Here is a 12,746-nt window from a genome sequence, read left to right on the forward strand (position 1 = left end):
CATAGGGCAATTTTCTGCAGGTTTGGGCCTTCACACCATGAAAAAGGGAATTAAAAAACCTGAAGTTGGGCTAGAAGACCCGTACAGTCTGTAAGAGCTATAGGAAGTTTCTCAGCAGATGGGGAAGGCAGAGGTTATGATCCAGTCTATCTGATTAGGGACAACTGGATCTAGCAGAATCAATATGCAGGAAGGGGACTCAACCTGACTGAAAGCTGATTCAACCTCATGGTTTTTCAGGGACAGAAGGGTAAGAGGCAATTTCCAGCAGAAGAGTTTGGAGAAGATCTCCTCAGCTCACTGAGATGATCCTGAAGGATGCACTATTATGCCACTGAATCCTAGAATCAGAAATGCTCTGGGTTGGTAATTAGGCTCTTTTGTTCATTATGTGATTTTCCCAGAGCACAGATTTATCATTTTGTTTAAATAGACATGCTAATCTGCCTAACTTCTTACACTGAAAAAATATAAAATTGGCTTTGCTGAGAGAAGACAAAGCATTGCTCAAAGGATAATTTTTATCTACTTTCAATGCTGCTTAAGGAACATAGTAGCAAAAAGGAATGATGATTATATTACCACACAGATCAATGTGTGAGCTTAGACATCAGAGTTAATACTGTGATTAGTGGTTTCAGCTGCAGAAAGAAAGACAGCTGATAGGAGGAAATAGTAACCTTCTACTGTCCTGGGCAAGGCTAGGATAAAGCTAAGGAAACTCCCTTAAAGCTAAGGAAAGGATAAGCAAGGATAAGATAAAGCTAAGGAAACTTCTGAGGGAACTTCCCCCTCACAAGTTCAGGTCAGGAGGTTAGCTCAATGGTAAAGCACTTGCCAATAGCAGATGCAAAGTGCTGGGTTCAATCCCAGAATCTAATAAAAAATAAATAAAAAAGGACCCTCACCCCACCCCCTGAAATATCAAAATCTCTAGAAGAGATTTTGAAAAGAATACCAAAGTGGGGCTTGGAAACAGAGAATAATGAAACCAGAGCATCTAGAGATAAACTATTTCAATTCAAGTTATATTCAGGGCTCTACTGCTGGTAAACTATATCTCATAAATGTTACAACTAAACTGCCCTAAAGCAAGAGATGTGAAGAAGATAGGTTATTCTTGAAATAGTTTTAGGTTAGACACTAACCACTGTTCAGCAAACACCTTCAAATTGAACTAAAGGTCAATATCCCACTGGGATCATTCATCTGTCAACATTTATTGAGTGGCTCTTCTGAGCTACATACTGGTTAAAGTAGAGGTACACAGAGAAGATTCAGCACTTGCTTTCAAATGTGTAGAGCAAATAGGTGAGAAAGTCGACATTTACAACTATGGGATAAATGTCTAACATACAGAAATGCTCAATATATGCTGAGTGGCTGAACAGTATACTGTGATAGAAATGTGCCCCAAAGCAGAAGGCCTTCCAAAGGATATATTAATCCTTTTGTTATAACACAGGTAAATGAACCTCAAAGTTCACTATTTTGAAACTACTCATAAAAGAATAAACAACCAGTACACACAAAAATTGACAGGGGCTACTGATGTTTATGCTACAAAAAGGGGAGAGGCAGCAACAGGAAAAATATTACCACTCATTTATACAAAAGAGCACTTTAATTCTTGTCCTTAGAAACTATAAAGACTATAGATGATTCAGAAAGGGAACTGTACCAAACAATGGTCAAAGAAGAATCATCCATTTTATGCCTTTTCTCTTGTCTGGTCACTCAGAAATATAATGTTATCTGTAAAGAAGCCAAAAGACAAATATTAATTTCAGAACTCTTTTCCATTTCACTTAATAATTCCTCTCTAACATATACATACTTTAGTGCTATAATAAGTTTTCCAAATGTTAAATAACTTTTGCTGCATTCATGAAAAGTTAACTAAATAGGCATAAATAGAGCTAAAAATTGGGCTTCCCAGGCAGTTTATTCAACAATTCGCCTTGTTAGAAAAGCTGAGGTATCTGTTTTTCCTGAAGACAGAAGATAAAATCATCCCAACAAAAACTTTCTATAAAAAAAAACTGGTCACAAGTTTGAATGTCTGCTATGTTCAACAGAGGCCATGACACCAGACAGCACATCCTCACAAAGAAAAGGACCAATGCACATCATTTCATATGCTAGGTATGAAGAAAGGAAAAGGTTCCCATGTGGCCTTGTTAGTGTTGCAGATATGTTTTTAAGTAAGTTCAAAAACTCACAGAAAAATTTTGTTCTTAATTTTAAGACAGAATGATTTTATATACCCATTTGGGGGAAAGCTTTACAATAATTACTATAGAAATAAGCATTTTTATCTGAAAATATCAGACATTACTCTGCAATGCTATTCCACAGGGAGTTAGCTAAGGGAAAATAGGTAAGCATTATCTCCTGCATAACTCCAAAAATTTCAGATTCCTATAACTATAAAATTATCCACAAAGTAGACATTATACAATGACCTATATTTACAATATCTGTTCATGACTTCATAACTGCAGTCTTTCCAAAATAGAATACTTAGGTATAGAATGGTAAGTCAAGAAAGAGATTATAAGAACTGAAATCACTATAAAAAGCCAACAGTGCCATCCACTGGTGGCTATTTTTAAGTTCCGGTATGATTCCTAAGGAAAAAAAAATATGGCCTATAAAAGAGGTCGACCAAATTAAACTGTTTTCTTAAATTCAAACAGAAATGAAGTTCTATTCATATTTACTATCAGTCATCAACATATAGTTAACTGATCATGCTAATGACAACTGATGACAAGAAAAAAATCAAAAGATAATCTGAAATGCTTCTATTTTGCTGGTTCATAACACCCAAGAGTTTGAACAATCTAAAGTTTACTCACAAATTTAGTTTATCATAAAAAATAAAAGAGGATAGGAAAATACCTATGCTGGTTTTCAAAGTCAATTTACTTTCCAATAAACTTACTAGTAAGTAAATATAATTATTATTTATAACAAATTATAATATCAACATGTTTTTAAGACATGAACTCTAGAGCAAAGAGAAAGAGGAAGACAAAAGGAAATCTGTCATTAAACAAAGAATTAAGACATATAGGCAAGCTCTCTACCACTGAGCCACAACCCCAGCCCATAGTCAAGCTTTTAAAGGAGAAAAAAACGTTATTATCACAAGGTTCTTACCAGCTATGATTGTTGTTGCTTGTCGCCTCACATTATTTTTATCCATGTATTCACCATAGTCTATTTTTCCTTCCACATAAATTCGAGACCTGTTATAAATAATTCACAGTTTTTATTCTGGAAACTCTAACATGCTTTACAAAGAGTCAGATCAGGAGTGGTAATGAATACTTACTAATAATTAAATCTGTAATTACACATAATTCCATTTTTTCTATCACTTTTTAAAGTTCAAAATTAAGAGTACAGAAACAAAGTATAGACAGACTTGATATGTAAAAAACAATGTTTTCATCCTTTAGCTATTTTCTTTATAGGAGTTTTTGGAAAAAAAAATTAAATCTTAAGACAAAATTAAAAGAAAAAAAGAGGTAGCCTTAAGATTATAAAGACATAAGACCAATTTAGGGGCATCTATTAATCCCTAGGACTGATTTCCAAAATGTGATTTTACTTAACCTCTGGGTTTAGACTTCCTAACAGATATGCTGATTTTAACTCATTTATCAATTCTCTTCTATAGTGAAATTGATGACTTTACTTCTAAGGAGCTTAGATTATTAAAACTCAAAATTGAGGTTTTCAGTTTGGCATATCACTCAGAGTCAATTACTAAGACAATTTCTACACTATATATATATAGAAGACTGAGCTAGATGACAATCATAACCGTGATTTTAAAAGGCAGAAAATTACTATGACAGCACCAGTTCTCAAGAGTCCACCATCACCAGAAAAGTGAAGCAAAATATAGAAAGAAGACAAAACAAGTGAAATGACTGGATATCAAAGAAAACATACACACACGCAGATTCATGAATCAGTAGGTAAAATTGTATGTTGACATTTTCCTTGAAATATCCTCTTACATATTTGTATGTGTACACGTGCACACACAAGAAGGACAACGGAGATACATATGAAGAAAAGGTATGCTGTTATTGACAAAATTTCTAATCATTGCTGAAATTATTTCTATTAAATGTTTTATTTCTACAAAACAAGTACATTTCTAAACAACATAACTATTAATGTAACTGCTGTTAAACACATCCATTTGTCCTGAGAATTTGGAAAAGACATTTTTATGATAATTAATCTAAGCATTACAAAGGGAACTACTAAATCTATAGAAAATTACAAAATATAAAATAAATACTGAGAATAACAACTCAGTGTCAGGCTTCAGACATTCCAGATCCTCTGCTAGGAATGTCATGTGAATGCGAAGAAGAAAAGACACTACCTATCTCCAGGATCCCTGATCACAGAGGCACAGGACCTGTTGCAGTTGTTCAAAAAGCACATGTTGCAGTGGCAGTTAAGGCACTGGTCTTATTTCCTGCCCCAATCTACTGCTATTTAGGGCATACATAAGGTATGTATGTATTTTTACATACATACCTTATGTATGCCCTAAAATATAAGTTCTTAGAAGACTAAAGATTTTACATGCCTTTGAATGAGTCACACACATAGCTACATTCCACACATATAGTATTAAGAAATGTACAGTACTTCTTAATATAAGAGCTCAAGAACAAAGGAGTTGTTACATGTTCCTTGCCATGACAACACTTGTTATTATTGGTTCTTTAAATCATTTAATCCAAAAGACCCTTCCTTTTGTAACTTACCCCTTTTTCACATACTGATATGCTACATCTCTAAGGCCTGGCCGAAATACTGATATTCTATGCCATGTTGTCTTTTGACTGATGTCACCTAAATCACAAGAAAAGGAAATATTTACAATGCTAGCAGACAAAACAAATGCCAGTGGACAACATGCCCAGGAAAATCAAACTCACAACTTTTTAAAAGAACAACAGAATGAGAAAAGATAAACCTTGTCTGAAAGTAGCTTATCTCTATTTAAGATAACTGGCAATAAATAATTTCTACTTATTGATGATAAAATTAAAACCCCAGGCTTTTATACTTACCCATTTGGTATTCTTCGCTCTCCCCTGATCGCCACATCTCATTTGTTGCTAGAGAAAATATTGTTACTGGATTTTTCCCTTCTGCCTGTCTCAGGACCGGGTCCTGACCTACTCGCCCAAGTAACTGCACACGATTCAGAGCTGAAAAAGGAAATAAAATAAGACTGAAAAAACTGCTGTACCCACCTCAAAATCTGTACCTTGAAGTGCTAAGTCCCAATGTGATTGATTTGGTTTAGATAAGGTGATGAAGGGAGCCTCCATGATGGGATTTATGCCCTTATAAGAGGAAAAGACCAGAGTTGCTCACTTTACCATGTGAAAACAGTAAGGAAGCTAACACATCTGCAAGCCAGGAATAAGGCCCTCACCAAGGGGCCAGTAAGGCCCCAACCATACTGGCACCCTGATCTTGGACTTCTAGTCTCCAGAACTGTGAAAAATAAATGCCTATTGTTTAATCCACCCACTCTGTGATAATTCATTATGTCAGCTGAAGCTGACATTTAAAGAAATCTAAACACCTCAGATTGAGAGAATTATCTAGAAAAGGAACAGTTAAAAATATCATTTCAACTTTAATCTCTGAATTAAGTAAAACCTAAATACTAGCAGTCAACATACTAAGTTAAAGGGACCAATAAAGGAAGATTGGCAGCGGGGGAAAGGGATTGCAAAAAAGAAAAAAACAGAAAGAAGCCCCACAAAAAAAAAAAAAAATTCAAATTCTTTATCTTATGTATAGTACCTTTTTTAAAAGAACTGTCTGTGGAACTAAAACAAATCTGAAATTTAAAAACCTTTATTAAAAAAAAGGAATATTTCTGTGAAATAGTATCTTTCACAATTTAAAATAACCTTAGAAGACACAGACAACCAAATATGAGAAATCGTCCAGCAGGACAGTGATAACAAGAGTGAGTAGTATCTGGCTGATAAGAAGGGCCCTGCCAGGTGCGGTGGTGTTTGCATGTAATCCCAGCAGCTTGAGACAGGAGGATTGAGGGTTCAAAGCCAGCCTCAACAAAAGTGAGGAGCTAAGCAACTCAGTGAGACCTTGTCTCTAAATAAAATACAAAGTAGGGCTGGGAATGTGAGGCAGTGGTCAATCGGCCCTGAGTTCAATCCCCAGTTTAAAAAAACAAAAACAAAGGCCCAATTTATTTAAAAAAAAAAAAAAAAAATGAAAGAAAGAAAAGAAGGGGCCTTACAGCCTGATGGGGCAAGCAACCTAAGAAGCAAATACAGCCAAAGTCATAATGGTTAACACAGTTTAACCCAGCACATCTCTTCTACATCACTTTGAGAATACAAGAATAGTACCATAAGTAACACTGCAAACTTAGAAAATGGCTACTTACATCTTTCAAGAACAAAACTGCTAGCTACTTCAGACTCATGTCTTACAAACTGATGAAGTACCTGATGAACAAACAAGCAACATGGCTTTACTTTTTTAGAAAAGGCAAAGGCAAACAGAAGACCTGCTCACATTTGTTCATTACTTAGGCAGTAGTTTCGAAGAGTTCCAGAAGAGAAAAGCTTTTCCCATGTTCTTTCAACATACAAAGCCAGAAAGACCAAGCAAACACTTCTGGAGCAGCCTACCACAGAAGCCACAGGTATGAAGAAGGTAGTAGAGAACATGCCCAAGAGTTAATTTATAGTCCTCTGTTTCTTTTGTGGTAATCTTTGTGATTATGGCACTTCTATGTTTGCACATGAAACATAAAATCAAAATTGTATGTCTTCCACAAAGGAAAGCATGACAGTAACTGTAAATCTAATCTGTACCCAAGAGTTGCTCCAAAAAAAAAAAAAAATCCAGCTTTCATTAGCTGGAAACATAGAAAAAAGCAAAAATTACTTTTTACACTCAAAAGAATAGATTGACTTTTTAAAAATAAATAAATAAATGGTATATTATTTATATTTTGAATACACAATTTAGAAATTAAGAAACTTAGATTTATCTAATATGGGTACAGACTCAGTACATCATTAGACCAAAGGAGAGGAGAAAAAGGAATAGTACTTTATAATTAATGTATTTATAAATACTCATTAATAACATAAAAAGTAATTATCAAACTACTGTTAGGGTATATGTAATACAAACAATGTCATTACTTAAGTCTCACTCTTAGCCACAAGAACAGAGAATGAAAAATAGGTTAAACTCCAAAATAAATAAAACAATACATTCCAAAGCCAGGCACACTGGCACATACCTATAATACTTAGCAGCTTGGTAGGATGAGGCTGGAGGATTGCAAGTTCAAAGCTAGCCTCAGCAACTTAGCAAAAGCCCTAAGCAACTCAGTGAGACCCTATCTCTAAATAAAATACAAAAAAAGGGACTGAAATATGGCTCAGTGGTTGAGTGCCCCTGAGTTCAATCCCCAGAACCAAAAAAAAAAAAAAAAAATCCATATATTCATTACATGAATATCTTTTGGATATACAAAAGGATAGGTTCCAAAGTCAGGCTCCCTATAGGAGATAACTCAAACATGATTAGCCTAATGTGTCTCACTTAAAAATTAGCAAAAATGATGATGAACATCTGCTTCACAAGACTATTGGGAAAAAAACCACACAGCTTCTATAGTGGACTTGGCCAGTTGTAAAGCTGTATAAATATCTGATGGAAAACTTCATGTTTTCAGTGTTATCAAGGAAAATGACATAAGATAAGCAAACATGGTTAAGTACAAAGATATAGTTATCCAAGTCACAGAGTCATCAGAAAAGAGTAGCCACTGCCACATATTAGTTAATCACAGATATTATTACTGAATACCAACAAAGAGCTTTACCTTATCAAGTAACCCTAAAACTAAATATATAAATTATGTAAAATTATCCCCACTTTAGACCCAAGTAAACTGAAGCTCAGAGTGAGGAACTTACCCCAGATCTTGTATGAAATACGTGGTAAGTAATGACTAGAATCCAGGGTTGTCTAATAACAAGGTTGCTGATTTTCCCACTGTCCTCTGCTGCCTCAAAGATACTTTGTTCAAGGTATAGCCCTACCTTTACTCCTACCTTCATAAGGTAGGAATATACATCACTGGATGCAGAATTCAGAGAGCTAGACATTCTATCAGAGAAACATTTTTCAAGCAGCAGTACTGTTAATATAAAAAGCAGAAGAACACCATCAAATGAATACCCACTCCTGGGTGCTGTGAGCTATATAAGCCTATCATAAATTTTAGGATAGAAGGTGGATAAGAAAACAAACACAGTAAGTTACAACATACTAGAGACTCAAACTGCTAACTAGTAACTGTGTCATGAGCATAGCAATATACTAATTTAAGTGGTCAGAGAAGCCCAAACTCATAAATCTTAAAAAATAACAATGTCTTACATTAGGCACAGATGAAAATTAAGAACAACTAAAGAAGTAGAAATAGGGAAATATTAACTTGTATACGACTTTTAAAATTAAATTTTAACTTCTGAATATTTGATCTTAAAGATATCTTAATACTATAGTACTAAGTACTATCAAGATAGCAAGACAGTAGTAACTTCTTTTGTTTTTGTATTAGGAATTGAAACAAGGGGCACTTTACACCCCCGGCACTTTTTTTTTTTTTCTTTAAGACAGGGTCCTAATAAATTGCCAAGGTTGGCCTTAAACCTGGAATCCTCCTGCCTCAGCCTTCCAAAGTAACTGGGATTATAGGACTCAGTCACTGTACCCAACTAGCAATAACTTTTCCATGTTTCACATAATCTTAAAAGGTTAGAAGTACCTATAAGTTAAAGTGGGGATCTAAGACTATAAAATCAAACTGACAATTGGTCAAAGATGTCAATAGATTTCATAGAGGAACTGATTCTTCACTAGACTTAATGGGAAGATGAGGAGTCATAGAGGTATTATTAAGGAGAATCTACAGGACTTGGTACCCAAATGTGGTAAGGAAAAGTGGTAATCTAGGTAATATGACTCAAAGATGGCCAGGATGAGGGGATAGATAAGGAGCCAAATTGCTCAGAATGAGACTGAAGGTAGGCAATGTGAATCTGTGGTGATGCAAAGAGTTGAGCAGTCCTCACTGTAGAAGATAAGAGGGAAGCATTTAGTAAAAGGAGATAGATGGTGAGAAAAGGAACTATGTCTCATAGAAAAAAATGCTGAAACAATGTGTTATAGTCCTTGTATCATTTAAAACCTTAAATACTCTCTGATCTATATTCAAGTTACACATTTTAAAAATTAATGATTCTTATTACATAGGTGAATAAATTTGAAATTTTTTGTTTTAGTAAACATTATTTACATGGCAAAATTCATTTCTGAACTTCCCTGTCCAGTGAGTACACACAGGTGATGGGTAGACTTAAAGGTCTTTTGCCCCTGCAGTCAAAAGCCTACAGAAATCAGATCATTATGGCTGTTAAAAGTACAGTTTAGCACTAATACAGAAAAGTGACTACCTGTAATACAGGTCTTCGAAACATGGCTTCTATTTTCTTTTCTTACAATCTAAACTTAGCTTTTCCTGAAGAAAAAAAAAAGATAAATTAAATACTGCATCTTATAGCAAGAGAAACATATTCACTATCCTAAATTCCTAACTGCACTCATAATTTTCATGCACTTCTAACTTGCGCCCACATCAACATCCCTGCACATTTGAGGATCCCCTTCCCCCTCCAGAAACCTCTTTTCGAGCCCACTTAATTTCCTCTTCCTCCAACCCGTATTTTTAAACTCTGGTTCTAAATTATTCCCACTTCCAATCCAGTCTTCTCAAACTGTATTGAAACACAAGCTCTCGAAGCAAAGATTGCCTGATTAACTCACTCCCATATTCTAGACTCCTAAGAGTGCCTAACACACAGCAAGAGCTCAATAAATATCAGTGTCTTTAAAGGACTACAATCTGAAACCCGGTGCTGCTGCAAAAACCACTACTTCCATCCCGGCTGGCAAAGGCCAAAGTGCCCCGGAGACCCGCGAGCGCCCGGGAGGGACGGACGCCCTTTCCCAAACGTGACACTCCCACCTAACAACTTGGGAGAAACCGCAGAGTCCACGCCTCGAGTGAGAAGGGAAAGACAGCGACACTGCACCACCTCCAGAAACTCGCAGGCACTCAAGAACACTAACACACAGCTCGCGCCCTTCCTCACACCCTCCCTCACCTGACTCGCTAGACCGGGCAATCCCCCCCACCCAAGGGTCACTTCCGGTGCACGGAAGACGTAATGGTTGCGATAGGAAGGAGAAAACAGGAAGTCAGAGGCGTGCTCCGTAAAAATGCTGCCGGTCAAAACTGCGAGAAACACGTCCTTTCACTTAGGAGTTCCGGGAAGTTTCATTCCAGGCGGAAAAGGATGCGTCGGCGCCGCCAAGCGGTGAGTTGCGGCGATTTTAAATTTCCAAAGGAATGAGGTTCCCAGTCCCGCCCAAGAAGGGAAGAAGTAGTGTAATTGAGACTAGGAACAAAACAAATGCCCCAAGCCTCCTGAAGCCGTAAGCAGAAAAATGAAGGAATGTAGAGAAAGTGCTGAGGCCTCAATATTCAAGAGGGCGCCAAAAAGAAGAGGGCTGGGGTTGTGGGTCAGAAGTAGAGCGCTTGCCCAGCATGCGTGAGGCAGTGGGCTCCATCCTCAGCACCACAGAAAAATAAAATAAATGTATTGTGTCCACCTACAACTAAAAAATAAATTAAAAAAAAAAAGAATTTCAGCTATGGGCATCCAGTGATAGAGAACAGGGTTTGCAATGCTTTATCATAAATAGGAAGCTTTGGAAAGTTTTGATACTGTTAAAAAAATTTTTTTTTGAAAATTTGAATCAAGTTTTCACTTTGCTTTTAAAGTCAGTTTTTCTAAAGTCTCATAACTGTTGGAAAATTATTATAGCACTTCTGCCTAAACTGATTACTAACATGTATTTTTAAGGTGGTTCAAAAGCAAGTTTAGCATCACTTTAGAGTTATTGTGGCTACTTTTTAATTTTAAAAAAAAACTGACAATTTTTTTTAATGTAATTTAAGGTTGAAATTGTACAGATTTAATTGTCCAGGCTGGGAGGTTAACATTAGTCTTTTAGTTATAATCCTTCTACAACCTTAGATAAATGACCTGTTAGAGCTAGACCAGTAGAGCACAGAAGTATTTCTCTAAATCTCAAGATTGTCTGTTGGCATCTTCAGGTATCAGGGTTTGTGGAGGATACATTTCCAGAGTTTTTAAATTTAACTTATTTAATGTCACCAGCCCAATAATGTTAATGAAATAATTATAATAATTTGAGTTATGTCATGATATCGATGCAAAATCAGAATTTACCCAAGCAAGGGGTAAATGTCCAACTGAAGTGGAAAAGATGAAATCTCAAACCCAATGAAGACCTAGTTCCTCTCATACTCAATAGTATCCATGCAGCTATGGGCTATTGTGATAACTGCTGCCATGGAAACTCACAGAGCCAGAGGGAGCCCAACCAATCTGGCATCAGGTTCATTCAGGTGTGAAGTTAGACTTGAGGAACACAGTGGAAAGGTCAGAGACCCTTCTAGTGGTAGCTATAATACCTGAGACTAGTTTAACCAAAGAATTCTGGACTATACGTTGCACACTTAATAACGTACCTGTTTTTAAAACCATAAATGTGATTGACCTGGCACTGTATTGCAAGGAACATAGGAAGGGAGTCTTGTTGAGGAAATGGCAAGCAATAAACCAACCCCATTTTATTTACTAGTCTTTATCCAATGGAAATAGACCACATGGAAAGACTTGCTATTCCAAGACAGAAGAATTGTATGAGGGCTTATTAGAGGGGTGGTGGGGAGGAGAGAGATATTGATTCTAAAAATGAAGGGAAAAGAAGAAAATTAGGCAACAGAAAAATCAATGTATTATTAACAGATTACCATCATTAACATGACATAAAGAAGTTATCAAACACTTTTATGGTCAAAATTATTGTATAGCTGAGCCTGACCATTATTCTTGGCTTTTGGACCTATGAAGCCTTACTGACAAGATGTGTTAGAATCAACTGAATTCTCTCACCCACTCAACCATCCATTTTTCTAACATAAATTTCTCATTATTTGTTAATTACATGTTACAAAGAAGAATGCTTTACCCATATTTGGCTCTGAAAAAAATTAAAATCTTTATTTATAAATTCCTATGAAAATGTACACAGAGAAGAGGATTTGGATAAAATATGCTAAAATCACAGAAGCAAAGCCAAATTCTGCTAAAATCAAGAGAAATTGTTGATATCCAGAAAAATCCAAACCAACCAGAACAGCCACAAGATGGTTAAGTCAAATAGACTGAGAGAGAGCAGTAACATCAAATTTCCTTGAACCCTCTACCTCCCGTGGTTTGTTTTTTTTTTTTTCACAAGTTAACCAGCTCAGGGATGTCCTAGTTGTACATATTCTTATTGCTACCTACCTCACATAATATAGGGCCATTAATTTTATAAATACAGTATCAGAGAAGAGAATACCTCCATCCAGAAAATACTACTTGCTCAGAATGTGGGCATTCACTTTTAGGAATAGTATCATGCACCCTGGGAAGCACTGTTGAATTCCAGGCACATTTCTTGTAAGCTATTACTTCAACTCAAAGACAAATATT

At 35.9% G+C, this 12,746-nt stretch overlaps 1 protein-coding gene across 2 annotated transcripts; it reads right to left on the bottom strand.

The window, feature by feature from the left end:
* Positions 1 to 1,605: 1,605 nt before the first annotated feature.
* Positions 1,606 to 10,352, bottom strand: Ssbp1 (single stranded DNA binding protein 1). 2 transcript variants are annotated; one of them, XM_027952217.2, is made up of 7 exons: positions 10,281 to 10,352; positions 9,570 to 9,634; positions 6,473 to 6,533; positions 5,112 to 5,252; positions 4,803 to 4,890; positions 3,166 to 3,254; positions 1,606 to 1,755 (listed from the first exon to the last, which is right to left on the bottom strand). In XM_027952217.2, exons 2-7 carry the CDS (start codon positions 9,591 to 9,593, stop codon positions 1,712 to 1,714), a joined length of 447 nt encoding a protein of 148 aa, XP_027808018.1. In that variant the 5' UTR covers positions 9,594 to 9,634; positions 10,281 to 10,352; the 3' UTR covers positions 1,606 to 1,711. The 2 variants fall into 2 exon arrangements, with proteins under 2 accessions (XP_027808018.1, XP_027808019.1); XM_027952218.2 differs by lacking the exon at positions 10,281 to 10,352 and adding an exon at positions 10,142 to 10,274.
* Between the last annotated feature and the right edge of the window lie 2,394 nt (positions 10,353 to 12,746).

This window comes from Marmota flaviventris, chromosome 1 (genome assembly GCF_047511675.1).
Source record: "Marmota flaviventris isolate mMarFla1 chromosome 1, mMarFla1.hap1, whole genome shotgun sequence".
Classification (NCBI taxonomy): Eukaryota; Metazoa; Chordata; class Mammalia; order Rodentia; family Sciuridae; genus Marmota; species Marmota flaviventris.

Excerpts from the sequence above, each read along its gene's own strand:
- Ssbp1 (XM_027952217.2), bottom strand. The coding sequence starts at position 9,593 with ATGTTTCGAAGACCTGTATTACAG. Across the intron at positions 5,253-6,472 it reads CAGTTTTGTTCTTGAAAGAT|CTCTGAATCGTGTGCAGTTA; the intron begins GTAAGTAGCCAT and ends TTCCTTTTTCAG. Across the intron at positions 1,756-3,165 it reads AGCAACAACAATCATAGCTG|ATAACATTATATTTCTGAGT; the intron begins GTAAGAACCTTG and ends GCTTCTTTACAG.